This window comes from Giardia intestinalis, chromosome 4 (genome assembly GCF_000002435.2).
Source record: "Giardia intestinalis strain WB C6 chromosome 4, whole genome shotgun sequence".
NCBI classification, from domain to species: domain Eukaryota; phylum Fornicata; order Diplomonadida; family Hexamitidae; genus Giardia; species Giardia duodenalis.
The window spans coordinates 1,582,138-1,596,574 of NC_051859.1; the positions used below are offsets into that span (position 1 = coordinate 1,582,138).

General features: G+C 50.4%; 6 protein-coding genes and 3 pseudogenes across 6 annotated transcripts; 7 read left to right on the forward strand and 2 right to left on the reverse strand.

Moving 5' to 3' along the window:
* Positions 1-119: 119 nt before the first annotated feature.
* GL50803_008691 (tRNA (adenine57-N1/adenine58-N1)-methyltransferase catalytic subunit) lies at positions 120-1,172 on the forward strand (the record flags this gene model as incomplete). Its single annotated transcript, XM_001704397.1, has 1 exon — positions 120-1,172. The coding sequence occupies one exon, from the start codon at positions 120-122 to the stop codon at positions 1,170-1,172; it is 1,053 nt and encodes a 350-aa protein (XP_001704449.1).
* Positions 1,173-1,195: 23 nt separating this feature from the next.
* GL50803_008692 (uncharacterized protein) lies at positions 1,196-2,191 on the forward strand (the record flags this gene model as incomplete). Its single annotated transcript, XM_001704399.1, has 1 exon — positions 1,196-2,191. The coding sequence occupies one exon, from the start codon at positions 1,196-1,198 to the stop codon at positions 2,189-2,191; it is 996 nt and encodes a 331-aa protein (XP_001704451.1).
* A 34-nt stretch (positions 2,192-2,225) lies between these two features.
* GL50803_0096460 (Alanyl-tRNA synthetase) lies at positions 2,226-5,135 on the reverse strand (the record flags this gene model as incomplete). Its single annotated transcript, XM_001704400.1, has 1 exon — positions 2,226-5,135. The coding sequence occupies one exon, from the start codon at positions 5,133-5,135 to the stop codon at positions 2,226-2,228; it is 2,910 nt and encodes a 969-aa protein (XP_001704452.1).
* A 23-nt stretch (positions 5,136-5,158) lies between these two features.
* Positions 5,159-6,067, forward strand: GL50803_0087577 (uncharacterized protein; the record flags this gene model as incomplete). The annotated part of the gene is made up of 1 exon (XM_038046384.1): positions 5,159-6,067. The coding sequence occupies one exon, from the start codon at positions 5,159-5,161 to the stop codon at positions 6,065-6,067; it is 909 nt and encodes a 302-aa protein (XP_037902019.1).
* Positions 6,068-6,116: 49 nt separating this feature from the next.
* Positions 6,117-6,806, reverse strand: GL50803_00137609 (RNA polymerase II subunit Rpb5a; the record flags this gene model as incomplete). Its single annotated transcript, XM_001704401.1, has 1 exon — positions 6,117-6,806. One exon carries the CDS (start codon positions 6,804-6,806, stop codon positions 6,117-6,119), a length of 690 nt encoding a protein of 229 aa, XP_001704453.1.
* Positions 6,807-7,292: 486 nt separating this feature from the next.
* GL50803_00137608 (VSP with INR) lies at positions 7,293-8,888 on the forward strand (the record flags this gene model as incomplete). The annotated part of the gene is made up of 1 exon (XM_001704402.2): positions 7,293-8,888. One exon carries the CDS (start codon positions 7,293-7,295, stop codon positions 8,886-8,888), a length of 1,596 nt encoding a protein of 531 aa, XP_001704454.2.
* Positions 8,889-8,923: 35 nt separating this feature from the next.
* Positions 8,924-10,744, forward strand: GL50803_0050188 (pVSP; annotated as a pseudogene; the record flags this gene model as incomplete).
* Positions 10,745-10,805: 61 nt separating this feature from the next.
* GL50803_0050189 (pVSP) lies at positions 10,806-12,578 on the forward strand (annotated as a pseudogene; the record flags this gene model as incomplete).
* A 60-nt stretch (positions 12,579-12,638) lies between these two features.
* On the forward strand, positions 12,639-14,411 carry GL50803_0050190 (pVSP; annotated as a pseudogene).
* Positions 14,412-14,437: the final 26 nt, after the last annotated feature.

A 14,437-nucleotide genomic window follows, 5' to 3' on the forward strand; every position in this document is an offset into this window, starting at 1 on the left:
TTGACCCCTTAAAAGGGAAAGGAATGGCATAGACATGAGAGGAAGCAGTAAAGATACCTCTTCTTTCTGCATATTCAACCCATACAAAAGGTCTAACGAAAAATCATCAGATGAATTAAATGGACTTGTCTGAGCAAGAGCGACCAAAGTCAGAGTCAGCGTTGAGACTAGGGGCTACCTGCCAGTCAAGACTTTCGTGCTTTTCAGCTGTACCCACTCCTGGCGGAGATTATATTGCTATGGGGGACGTTGTCATATTCGTCGTCAGTATGGACAAGATTGTAGCGGACAAGATCACTGAGGGAAGGATATACTCATCTGCGTACGGAGAGTTCCATCACAATGATATGGTTGGGAAGCCATATGGAGCCAAACTGTTTTCCAAGACTAAGACGGGGTTTATCTTTGCACTGCGCTTTTCTCCGTCTCTCTGGACCCGCTCAATGGAAAGGCGGACTCAAATTCTATTCATTCCAGATATATCTATCATTCTCACACGATCGAACATACAGCCAGGATCTAGAGTGTGTGAGGCGGGAATCGGGTCAGGGTCATTGACCCATCACTTGCTCCATAGAATCTATCCCGGTGGACGTCTCTTCTGTTGTGACATTGATGAATCTCGCGCGAGGCTTGCACATGAGGACTTGCTGGCTCACTATTCCTCGCCGAGCTTCTCCGAGCATCTGCCTAATGGGCTTGTGGAGTTGGTGGACATCTCTCACCGAGATGTTAGCGTGCATGGCTTTCAGGAAACTGCAGTTGAAATAGACTTCGTCTTTCTAGATATGCCTTGTCCGGAAAAGGTCGTTCCCCATCTGCAACGATCGCTTAGAGTGGGAGCTCTGTGCGCTATCTTTGTTCCTTGCTTGGAGCAGGTTCACACTGCTGTGCAGGCCCTTTGCACACATGGGTTTGGCGCCTTTGAAACAATCAAGTCTTTTTCCATTACATATGAAGCATTTTCACGATCACTTCCCGTCCCTCCGCTACGGAAGCTTACTAAAAATTCTAAAAATGATTCTACTGACGGTTCTCAGCAAAAGCGAGGAGGTGTGAGGGCTCATGTCACTGCGGACGTGGTTGACACCGTAAAATTCAGCGGTCTTACGCCTACAAAGTTTATGCGAACACACACGGGCTTTCTGCTCTTTGCTAATTACTTTGGTTAGAGTATCGAGCAAGAAATTTATAAATGATTGCTCAACGTCTTTCTGAGATTCCTGTCACGGCACTCCCCGCAACACGCATAGACAAGGCCGATGTCTTCGAGCTCACAGTGAATGTCTCGTGGTTTGAAGCGTTGAAGTACATGGTGGAAAAGCGCATCTCAGCAGTACCTGTAAAGGACGGCGACTCGTACATAGGGTATATTGACCGCTTCACCTTCGTGCATTGGGCTGCGCAGTATGCAAAGAAGAGTATGGCGCAACAGGGGGAACACTCCATGGGACCGGCAACACCGAAGGCCATCAGCGATGAAATCACCCAGATCTTTACCACACACCCATTAACACAGTTCGAGCGCACCTGCTTCCACCCTATGGTTCTTATTAAAGAGACCGCAACGGTTAGTGACGTGGCAGACTACCTCAAGAAGCCTGGTGTGTACCGCGTCTATTTAACCACAGAGGACGGTACCATATCGGGGGTGGTGACTCAGCAAAACTTCTTTTCATGGCTTGTCAAGCAGGAGTTTGTCAAGGAGAACCCTAAGTACAAAGCTGCCGTAATCAACGACCTCGTAAACATGGCTGCAGAGCACAAGAAAACCAAGCAATCCTATCGCACATTTGATCTGAACGATAAGACGTACACTGCTATCACCTCACTGAAGCGCAACCCCGACGACAAAGGGATGGCAGATGGCTGCGTCATGCTTGGCGAGGACGACCTCTTGGTTACAGTCCTTAGAAGGAGAGACCTAGACATCCTTGCCAAGATCGATGATCTCACTGTGCTTTGTGCTCCACTTAATCGAATGATCTCCATCGTTCGCAACACTGAAATCAACTGCACCGTCACTGCAATTACTGTTAGCACTGCTACTCCAGTGGAGGCTGTTGCCATGCGCTTGGCAATATCTCGCTTTGAGCACGCCTTTGTGGCGTCTGCAAGCGCCACCACCTGGCACGACATCCAAGACATCATCACCGACGGACGAATCATCCGATTTATCCTTTCTCTCTAGAAGGACTGATGTAGTAGTCGGAAGTGAACATCTTTTACTCTACATTTCGCAAGACTGTCAAGAGAGCCGTCGTGTCCGGGCGAGTTAAGCCAACGATGATGAGTTGCACATTCTCGCCGTCCGCCTGATCGCTGCCCTTCGCTTTCTTTCCTCCCTTCCTAAGAGGAGTCTTTTTCGTCCTGCACGACGAGCATATCTTGGAGACCTCTTGCTCAATAGCTGTGACGTAGCCTGAACTGGGCCCCACGGCAAACACGAATGTCTCCCCAATAAATGCAACTGTTGTCTGCAAGATCCCCTTGTCATCTGCTAGCAGTTTGAGACACGGCTCTCCTGCAGAGCTTAGAAGCAGAGTCGGTGACTCATCTGAAACTTCAAAGACAGTGAGTGCGCTAGAGATCCTCGTCGCTGCATAGGTCAGATTTGAAGTTAGTAGTTCGCCACGCAGCTGGACAGTTAGATTTTCAAGGCGCTTCATTGCTGTAAAGAATTTGTCGCCTGTCTTCACAATTCCAGCCTGATCAACACCCCACCTGTCCATCTGTGTATGCAGAATTTCACTTTGAGTATCAGTGAAGTCGAGAGCCCTTTCTCCCGCGACAAAAGTGAGGCGGACGACACCATCTGATATGCGAGTTGATTTGACGATTCTAATCAGCCCTATCTTTCCGGTATTATCCAAGTGAGTCCCACAACACGCCTCTGTATCATGGTCTGTTATGTCAACGCATCGAACGGTAGATCCAGGAACCACACCACCCTGATACAGCGAAAATCCGTACTTCTTTTCAGCTTCGTTCTTTGGAAGTTGGTACTTTCTTATCGGAATGTTATCGCGGATCATCCTGTTTGCTTCGCGTTCGATGGCACGCTCCTCATCGAAGGTGAGGCTACGATAGTGTGTTATATCCAGAGTGGCCACTTCGGTTGTCTTCTTTGCACCCGCCTGCCAAACATGAGGACCCAGCACCTTGTTAGCGGTAGCGTGGATGACGTGAGCAGCTGTGTGATGACACATCAACTGATCTCTACGCGCAGAGTCGATTGCCATTGAAACACTTGTTCCCTGGACAATTGAGTCAGCAACAGGAGCGTTCAACTCATGCATTACGCAGTGGCCCACCTTTCTTACGTCCACAACGTCATGGATAATCATTTTGCCGTTTCCAAGAAGAAACTTGAGTACGCCGGTATCATGTTGCTGGCCCCCAGAAGTAGGATAAAAGACAGTCTTGTCCAGTATAACAAGGTTCCTCCCCTTAGACTTATCTTCCATGTTGGCAAATATACTGACCACCTTCGCGTCAGCCAACTTACGGAGCTTTTCGCCATATGGTTTAGTATAATAAACGCAATCAGTTGGGGGAAGAGAAACAGTGTCATAAAGCTGTGCAACGGCTACCTTGATGGCGTTTTTCTCCTGCTGCTCAGCAACGTGACTGTACAGATTCTCTGGGACGGGAATTCCAGTCAACTCAGAGACCTGATCCGCATTAAGTCCAAATGTAGTAACAATAGTAACCCAGTCTTCGATGGATAGGTGTCCCTTTCCTTTCTTCAGAAGCTTTTCGACCTTGTCACGAGCGTCCTTATCTGTGGTAGTCCACCGGGTATATTCTAGTTCTAAGACTGCGCGTAAAGGCTTGAAGGGGGGAAACGACCCGGCGCCGTGGACCTCCTCCAAGTCTTGACGATGATAGTCTATGATCTGACAAAGCCCGTCAATGCCTCCTATTGCATCCCACCATCCTCGGCTAACAAGTATGTGAAAGACACGGCGCAGAACGTTGCGTAAGTTATTGCCCCCACCAACATTTGATGGAAGCGCCCCGTCCTGGATTGCAACCATGAGAGAGCGTAGATGATCGAGCACTATATACATCTGCCTAACAGGCTCTATCACGTTGGTGATGTCTTCTGTCGTGAGCCCCGTGCGTTCCTTTATAAGCGCCCATGCCTGAGAGATATCACTGACCTCATCTATGTTAAGCAGGCAGGAATAGCGACCAAAGCGTCTCCACACATCCCCATTGATTACATCATCCGTAATACCAATGAGTTGCGACATTTGCTTAAGGGCAGTTGGGAACGCGGTAATGTAGGAGGTGACGGAGCGATTAAGAAGCCACGGAATCCGTTCTAGACCAATTCCGACGTCCACAACCTGGACAGGAAGGGGCTCAATGGTTCCATCCGCGAACGCCTTGAATTCCATAAAAACCATGTTGCCCACCTCCAAGCCATGCATGAAGTACTCCACACAGGGGCCTAAATTTCCACCACCAGCCCATACGTCTGCTATCAAGGTCACTTCATCCAGGTCTATGCCCATGGTCTGAAGCCATTCGAGGTTGAAGCGTATAATTTCCTCCTTGAAATAAACGTACTTTGTGCTCGTATTGAAGACTTGGATGCCAAGCATAGTGAATCCGGAATAATGACGTCCAGAAAGCCCAATAGAATCAAGATCGTTAAAGCGCAAACAGAGCTGCGGTTGAATCAACGGGTTGGCAGGGGGTTCAATTTCCCCTGTCACACAGAAAGGCTGATAGCATTGAATCCCAGCGGCCGTGAACTCGCAATCATCGCGCCATCTAGCAACGACGGGGTAGCGAGGAACAATAGTATGAGCTGGAGTGGTTTGTGTAAACGATTGGGCAAAAGAGTTCCAGACACGACGCATAGACCAGGGGTCATCCTTACGCTCAGGCTTATCGAAGAAGGAATATTCTCCAAGGCACTCTGAGTCCCCACAGATCGTGCGGAGCTCTGTGCGGCGCCAATATAGTGTGCCGCACTTTGGACATATGTGCCGCTTGAAGCCAAAGTCATCAAAAACCACTCGAGGATAATATCGCTCCGGGTCTTCCCGGAAGCGAGGACGCCAAAGCGCCTTCATCTCCTTCGCCGTAAAGGTGGCCGGCGGATTCTTCTGCGGCGGCATAAATTTTTCTTAGGAATTAATCAATGTCGCTTGCCAGGCATTATATTAAAGAGCGTGGGGTGCAGACTGCTGAGAATGGGGAGACAGTGAGCAGAGGAATAGACACATGTGGCAGGAATGGAGAGACAGGGGGACATGAACTTTTGCTAGATTGTCCACGAGTCGTTATTTTTGGCTCTGGGCCCGGCTCTGTAACGGTTGCAAGAGAACATGCACTCGCTGGACACTACGTCCGGCTTTTCAGGAACCTAACACTCCCACAGCTCTCGTCTGTGCCCCGCCCAGATCTGTATACAACTGCAAATTTTGATAGATTTGACATCGACGAAGAAGTCATTGACTTCCGTAGTCGGCCGGTCAATAGTGTTCTCGATCGCTTCCGAGATACGTATGATTTGTTTTACATAGATGGTGGAAGCTCTCTTGCAGCGGTTTCGGGATCTCTAAAGTCCCCCAAGTTGCCTGTAATCTACACGGTATCATCTTTCAAACGGGCATATCCACATAAGAATACAGGTGAGCTCCATGGCAGTGTTGTAATTGTGTTAGGGTGCGACTCTACATCCCTGCACACTGCAAGATGGGCGCGTGACTTAGGAGCGGCCGTCTCGATCGTATCAGGTAAGCATCCCCACAATCCCGTGAGAGAGCATGGTATTAATTTTGGGATCCTTCATCCTCCCTACAGCATTGGAGAAAAGGATCTGGTTGCTTTCATCCGTAGCGATCGGACAGAGAATGTGGCAGACACAGCAGCTCCCCTATTTTACTACTGTGACATCATCATCATAGGCTCGGGTGTAGAGTCTCTGACAGCTTACGACGAGAGACTGATAGGAACGGACAGTACCTACGTTCAACGGGACACCCTAATAGACCCCACGCTCACGTTAACGGGCCAGTGTCGCTGGACAGCACAACACTATAAGTAGACTACCATTTACAGTCGGTTGCCAATCGATGTGCTTTGAAATCCTTCAATTAGTGACATATACGAAATGTAGTGTAAATACCAACAGTCTCCGACGGCCTAGAGATGCGCACAACATCATTGGGTAGCAAACCGAGGTAGCGGGCCATCGGGTCGGACGATTCTATGATGGGAATCTGTCCTTCTGTGCATCGATACTCTTTGAGGACAACGCTCTTCTCCATTTCCGACAAAAGAACATGCTTGGGGACAAGCACGTGCTTTGTGATATTGATCAGGAGGCGTGTGACGAGAAAGTGCTCTATTACGATGCCGTTAGCGCGTTGTGCTTCGTCGATTCTTGCTTGAATTGTCTTATTCGGTGAGTCAAGCTTCTTACCTTCTCTCCCATAGATAACATATATTACACGGTCCAATGGTCGTGTCTCCCTGTTCTGCGTTTCAACCTTCAATTTATCAATGAGATCTTTATCGATAACAGGCACGGGGCGAACCTTGATTGTTTCCTGATTTAGGCTGTTTGCGCTGCTCTTCCGCAACTTATGGGTTCCCAGGATCTTCCAAGAAAAGGGGGCCGTGTGGAACTCCCCGTCAAAATCCTGAAACGTCTGATTGAGGAGCATCTCGGCAGACCACGGGGACATATCGTCCGACTGCACCATGTAGCCCCGATCTATGAGCATCTCTATAACAGTACGGCGCACCTTAAAACTCTCTGCCGTTCCGTAGACCCTGGCCATCTTCCTCAAAGTAAAAAAGTTCGGGTGATCCTATGGATACAGTCTAACAAGCTTCCATTTAAGTATGCGACAAATGACTGGCCACTACACTTAATGGTCTGGTTCGGTGATGGAATGGGTGGTGCTTACCTCGAGTTAGGACACCCTACTCAAACTGACCTCTGAAGTAACAGTCTTTGGGGTGAAGGACGATTCAGTATCCAGCTGCCTATAAGAATGTGTAAAAGTACAAAGCTTGTATTGATACCGGCAGATGCGTTTACTGCCAAGCGTACGTCTAGGTTCATCCCTTCCCACAGCCAGCGCTAGGCTTCCTCAGTCGTGCTTGCTGAGGGCGGATGCTGCATCAACGGATCTCCGGTGCGGCTCGAGGATGCGATCTCGCTTCCGTTGTCGCTGTGCTCCATTGAATTCCGTGACATGAAGCAGGATCCCGTGCGCCTCTTAATGCAAACCAGAGCGGTGCTGTGTCAGCTTCTGGCCTCAATGTTGGTAGGAATTGGTTTGATTTTTGCAGTCGCACTGACTGAGGTATGCAGTCCATCGATCGATGGATGCGCTGAATGCGATTCAACTGGACAAGGATGCACCAAATGCGACGCAAACGGCAACACGCCCTACCTGAAGAAGACGAATCCCAGCGACCCGACGGGGACGTGCGTCAGCGCGGTCGACTGCCAGGGGAGCGCGGGCTACTACACCGACGACAGCGTTTCCGACGCAAAGGAGTGCAAGAAGTGTGCAGAAGGCCAAAAGCCTAATACTGCAGGTACGCAGTGCTTCTCTTGCTCAGATGCTAACTGTGAACGATGCGATCAGAATGATGTCTGCGCTAGATGCAGTACCGGCGCACCACCAGAGAACGGGAAATGCCCCGCCGCCACGCCGGGGTGCCACTCCAGCTGCGACGGATGCACCGAGAACGCCATGACGAACCAGGCCGACAAGTGCACTGGCTGTAAAGAGGGACGGTATCTAAAGCCAGAGTCTGCAGCTGGGCAATCGGGAACGTGCCTTACTGCTGAAGAGTGCACCTCCGATACGACGCACTTCACCAAAGAGAAGGCCGGTGACTCGAAGGGGATGTGCCTCCCATGCAGCGACGCAACACACGGCATCGCGGGCTGTAAAAAGTGTGCCCTCAAAACGCTCTCTGGAGAAGCAGAATCGACGGTTGTGTGCTCCGAGTGTACAGACAAGTGGCTTACTCCTTCGGGCAATGCATGCTTGGACAACTGTCCTGCTGGAACATATCCTAACGATAACAATCTTTGTACCTCTTGTCATGATACGTGTGAAGAGTGCAATGGCAATGCGGACGCTGCTTCCTGCACGGCCTGCTATCCCGGGTATTCTCTCCTATACGGATCTGGCACAGCCGGAACATGCGTCAAGGAGTGCACTGGTGCGTTCGGCGCCAACTGTGCAGACGGGCAGTGCACGGCTGACGTGGGGGGCGCGAAGTACTGTGCCCAGTGCAAGGACGGGTACGCCCCGATCGACGGAATCTGTACAGCGGTGGCAGCTGCCGGACGAACGAACGTATGCACGGCGGCAGATGGCAAGTGCACCAAATGTGCAGGAGAGTATACTCTCATGTCGGGCGGGTGCTATGGTGTGGCGAAGCTTCCTGGCAAATCGGTTTGCACGCTCGCTAGTAACGGAAAGTGCATTATGTGTGCTGCAAATGGCCAGGCACCTGTGCAAGAGAAGTGTCCGGAGTGCTCTGAAGGCTGTGCAAAATGCAATGATTCTAATGCCTGCACTGAATGCCTTCCTGGATACTACAAAGGTGCCGGTGATAAATGCTTCAAATGTACAGCTAGTAGTGGAAATAACAACCAAATCACTGGTGTCGCTAATTGCGTAAGCTGCGCCCCGCCAGCTGGTGGTAGTGGCTCTGTTACTTGCTATGTCAAAACAGATGGCACTAGTGGTGGTGATGATAACACCGGCGGAAGCGTCAACAAGAGCGGCCTCAGCACTGGCGCCATCGCTGGCATCGCCGTGGCTGTGGTCGTCGTCGTGGGGGGCCTCGTAGGGTTCCTCTGCTGGTGGTTCATCTGTAGAGGGAAGGCGTGACTTAGGTAGTGAATGCTGTACAGTGATAGTGATAGTGCTATGTGTGGTGTGGGGGTGATAGTGATGGTGTGGGACTCCTCTTCATGGGCGGGTGCTACAAGGTAGGACAAGATCCTGGCAACGAGATATGCACAACAGCCAAGGATGGACTGTGCACTGCTTGTAATACAGATAACAAGTACATATTCCAGAATGGGGCAGAGAAGGTGACCCCTGGTAATGAGTGCATACTCTGTCATGATATCAAGGGAGCAGATGGATATACGGGGGTGGCTAACTGCGCCACATGTACAGCGCCAGCTAGTAGTACAGGACCTGTCACATGTACTGCCTGTCAAGATGGGTACTATAAAGATAACGATGCATGTACCAAATGTCATGCCGACTGCGAGACATGCAATGGAGCCGGTCAAAATGCATGCACCCTCTGTGCGAGCGGGAAATATCTCGATGGGAACAATTGTGTAGAGGCTAATCAATGCACTGGAAGTAAGTACCCCGACCCAAGCACCGGCAAGTGCACAGCCTGTAACGGTGCAGCAGAGCAGGGGGGCATACCAGAGTGCACTGCTTGCACGTACGACGCAAAGCTACAGAAGCCGGTGTGCAGCACCTGTGGGGGAGCCAAAAAGGTAAAGACAGAGCTAGATGGAACAACAACCTGTGTCGATGATGCTGGGTGCAAAGACGGCAATACACACTTTGTTGACGATAGTAACACCAAGTGCATATTATGTAGCGATGATAAAGATGGAACCGACAGTAACAAGGGGACTCCTAATTGCAAGACCTGTACCAAGACAGCATCCAATAAACCGGTCTGCTCGGAGTGCCTCGACGGATATTTTGGTTCCTCTTCATGCACAGCCTGTGGTGCCAACTGTGCCACCTGCACTCAAGCTGGCAATGATAAGTGCACTAAATGTAAAGCAGGGTTCTTCATGAAAGGCAGTGGTCCTGGCACATGCGTCCCCTGTGATGACCAAACAGATGGCATCGATGGGTGTGCCGAGTGCACTTTCTCTAACTCGTTGACTTGTGACTCCTGTAAGGTGAACTACAAGCAGAGTGGTGCCAGTACTGGCTCTGTCACATGTACCAAGACTTGTGAAGACGAGACTGCCTGCGGGGGTACCTCTGGCGCCTGCGATGCTATAGTAATCGACAATGATGGAGTAGAGCATCATTACTGTTCTTATTGTGGAAATCAAGGAGATGTACCAATCAATGGTATATGCACCAGCTCACTTGCAAGTAATACCTGCGCCGATGGTGTCTGCAAGTCTTGTGCTCAAGGGTACTTTATGTATATGGGAGGGTGCTATGATGTGTCGAAGGCTCCTGGTAGTCACATGTGCAAGAAAGCAGATAACAATGGGATATGCACAGAGGCGGCAAGTAATAGGTACTTCGTAGTCCCTGGGGCACAGACCACTGATCAGTCTGTACTAGCTTGTGGTAATCCCCTTGGCACACTAGTAGATCCTCAAGGTACCGCTAAGGCATATGTGGGGGTAGATGGCTGCTCCCAGTGCACAGCCCCGACAGCTCTAACAACAGCTGGTATGACCCCCGCTGTCTGTACCTCCTGTGACAGTGATAGGAAGCCCAACAGGGACGGCAGTGGGTGTGTCCTGTGCTCTGTGGGTGGTTGTAAGAGCTGTGTGGTGGATGATGTGTGTGGGGAGTGTGTTGATGGATACAATCTAGAGGGTGATAAGTGTGTGTCCTCTGGCGCCAACAGGAGCGGCCTCTCCACGGGGGCCATCGCGGGGATCTCCGTTGCTGTGATTGTTGTTATCGGGGGCCTCGTGGGCTTCCTCTGCTGGTGGTTCGTGTGTAGGGGGAAGGCGTGACTTAGGTAGTGAATGCTGTACAATGTGTGATAGAAGGTGATAGTGGGTGATAGTGTGATAATGGAGTGTGATATGTACAGCAGCCAGTGATGGAGTGTGCACTGCTTGTAACACAGCTAACCAGTACATATTCCAGAACAAGGCTACGACAGTGACCCCTGGTGGGGAGTGCATACTGTGCCATGATGCCACGGGAGCGAATGAGAACAAGGGAGTGGCTAATTGCCTCAAGTGCACGGCACCAGCTAATAGTCCAGGGGCTGCCACGTGTACTGAGTGCATGTCTGGCTTCTCAGGAGACTCGTGTGCTACTCAATGCGGAGGAGACTGTGCCGCCTGTGATAAGAGTAACCAAAATCAGTGCACCTCTTGTAAGACTGGGAAGTACCTGAAAGAGAATCAATGTGTGGAAAAAAGTGCATGTAACAACAATCACTACCCCGATGACACTAGCATGACCTGCGTCGCCTGTAGCACCATACAAGATTGCACAGCATGCACAATGGACCAGTCCACGGGGAAGCCAAAGTGCACTAACTGCGGTGCCAGTAAGATCCCCAGGACGACTCTCGACGGAACCTCGACCTGCGTGACAAAAGGGTATACAGAATGCCAAGGAGCAGACAAGGAGCTGTTCATGAAGGAGGACCAATCGGCGTGCTTATTATGCGGAGACAATACTGAGGATACATCTGAGTCCAATAAAAACCAGGGAACTCCTAATTGCAAGACCTGTACCAAGACAGCATCCACTAAACCGGTCTGTGAGACGTGCAAGGATGGCTTCTTCTTTAATACTGGTGATAAGACATGTACAAACAAGTGCGATGCCACCTGCAAGACGTGCTCTGCTGCTACAGATGCTAACCGATGCTTAACTTGTATGCCCGGATACTTCCCCATCGATAGTACAGATCAACAAGGGAAGAAGTGCGTCCCATGCGATAGTGTGGACGACAAGGGTCGCGAAGGGTGCAGTGTCTGCTCTAACAATGGTGGATTCAAGTGTACTGAATGTAAGGTGAACTATAAGAAGCAGTCCAATGGAGATGCAGGGGATGACTATACATGTGTGAAGACCTGCGAGGATGAGACTGCCTGCGGGGGTACTTCTGGGGCTTGCGATGCAATAGTGATTGATGCTAATGGAAAGGAGCTTCACTATTGTTCTTATTGTGGAGAAGCTAATACGTATCCTATAGATGGGAAGTGTAATAGTGCTAAAGCAAATAATCAATGTGATCAAGGTGTATGTACACAATGCACTAACAACTACTTCTTGTACATGGGTGGGTGTTATAAGTATGATACAGTACCAGGTAGCCTCATGTGCACTGAAGCAACAACAGCTGGTGTCTGTACTACTCCCAATGCCAACAATAGGTACTTCCTGGTCCCAGGGGCATCCAACACTGATCAGTCTGTACTAGCTTGTGGTAACCCCCTGGGCACACTAGTAGGCACTGGTAATACTGCTAAGGCATATGTGGGGGTGGATGGCTGCTCCCAGTGTACAGCCCCGACAGCTCTAACAACAGTTGGTATGACCCCCGCTGTCTGTACCTCCTGTGACAATAGTAAGAAGCCCAACAGGGATGGCAGTGGGTGTGTAGTATGCTCTGACACCAACTGCAAGAGCTGTGTGATGGACGGTGTGTGTGGGGAGTGTGTTGATGGATACAATCTAGAGGGTGATAAGTGTGTGTCCTCTGGCGCCAACAGGAGCGGGCTCTCCACGGGGGCCATCGCGGGGATCTCCGTTGCTGTGATTGTTGTTATCGGGGGCCTCGTGGGCTTCCTCTGCTGGTGGTTCGTGTGCAGGGGGAAGGCGTGACTTAGGTAGTGAATGCTGTACAATGTGTGATAGAAGGTGATAGTGGGTGATAGTGTGATAATGGAGTGTGATATGTACAGCAGCCAGTGATGGAGTGTGCACTGCTTGTAACACAGCTAACCAGTACATATTCCAGAACAAGGCTACGACAGTGACCCCTGGTGGGGAGTGCATACTGTGCCATGATGCCACGGGAGCGAATGAGAACAAGGGAGTGGCTAATTGCCTCAAGTGCACGGCACCAGCTAATAGTCCAGGGGCTGCCACGTGTACTGAGTGCATGTCTGGCTTCTCAGGAGACTCGTGTGCTACTCAATGCGGAGGAGACTGTGCCGCCTGTGATAAGAGTAACCAAAATCAGTGCACCTCTTGTAAGACTGGGAAGTACCTGAAAGAGAATCAATGTGTGGAAAAAAGTGCATGTAACAACAATCACTACCCCGATGACACTAGCATGACCTGCGTCGCCTGTAGCACCATACAAGATTGCACAGCATGCACAATGGACCAGTCCACGGGGAAGCCAAAGTGCACTAACTGCGGTGCCAGTAAGATCCCCAGGACGACTCTCGACGGAACCTCGACCTGCGTGACAAAAGGGTATACAGAATGCCAAGGAGCAGACAAGGAGCTGTTCATGAAGGAGGACCAATCGGCGTGCTTATTATGCGGAGACAATACTGAGGATACATCTGAGTCCAATAAAAACCAGGGAACTCCTAATTGCAAGACCTGTACCAAGACAGCATCCACTAAACCGGTCTGTGAGACGTGCAAGGATGGCTTCTTCTTTAATACTGGTGATAAGACATGTACAAACAAGTGCGATGCCACCTGCAAGACGTGCTCTGCTGCTACAGATGCTAACCGATGCTTAACTTGTATGCCCGGATACTTCCCCATCGATAGTACAGATCAACAAGGGAAGAAGTGCGTCCCATGCGATAGTGTGGACGACAAGGGTCGCGAAGGGTGCAGTGTCTGCTCTAACACTGGTGGATTCAAGTGTACTGAATGTAAGGTGAACTATAAGAAGCAGTCCAATGGAGATGCAGGGGATGACTATACATGTGTGAAGACCTGCGAGGATGAGACTGCCTGCGGGGGTACTTCTGGGGCTTGCGATGCAATAGTGATTGATGCTAATGGAAAGGAGCTTCACTATTGTTCTTATTGTGGAGAAGCTAATACGTATCCTATAGATGGGAAGTGTAATAGTGCTAAAGCAAATAATCAATGTGATCAAGGTGTATGTACACAATGCACTAACAACTACTTCTTGTACATGGGTGGGTGTTATAAGTATGATACAGTACCAGGTAGCCTCATGTGCACTGAAGCAACAACAGCTGGTGTCTGTACTACTCCCAATGCCAACAATAGGTACTTCCTGGTCCCAGGGGCATCCAACACTGATCAGTCTGTACTAGCTTGTGGTAACCCCCTGGGCACACTAGTAGGCACTGGTAATACTGCTAAGGCATATGTGGGGGTGGATGGCTGCTCCCAGTGTACAGCCCCGACAGCTCTAACAACAGTTGGTATGACCCCCGCTGTCTGTACCTCCTGTGACAATAGTAAGAAGCCCAACAGGGATGGCAGTGGGTGTGTAGTATGCTCTGACACCAACTGCAAGAGCTGTGTGATGGACGGTGTGTGTGGGGAGTGCACAGTGGCTTCAGTTTAGACAATGGTAAGTGTGTGTCCTCTGGCGCCAACAGGAGCGGGCTCTCCACGGGGGCCATCGCGGGGATCTCCGTCGCTGTGGTCGCTGTCGTGGGGGGCCTCGTGGGCTTCCTCTGCTGGTGGTTCGTGTGTAGGGGGAAGGCGTGACTTAGGTAGTGAATGCTGTACAATGT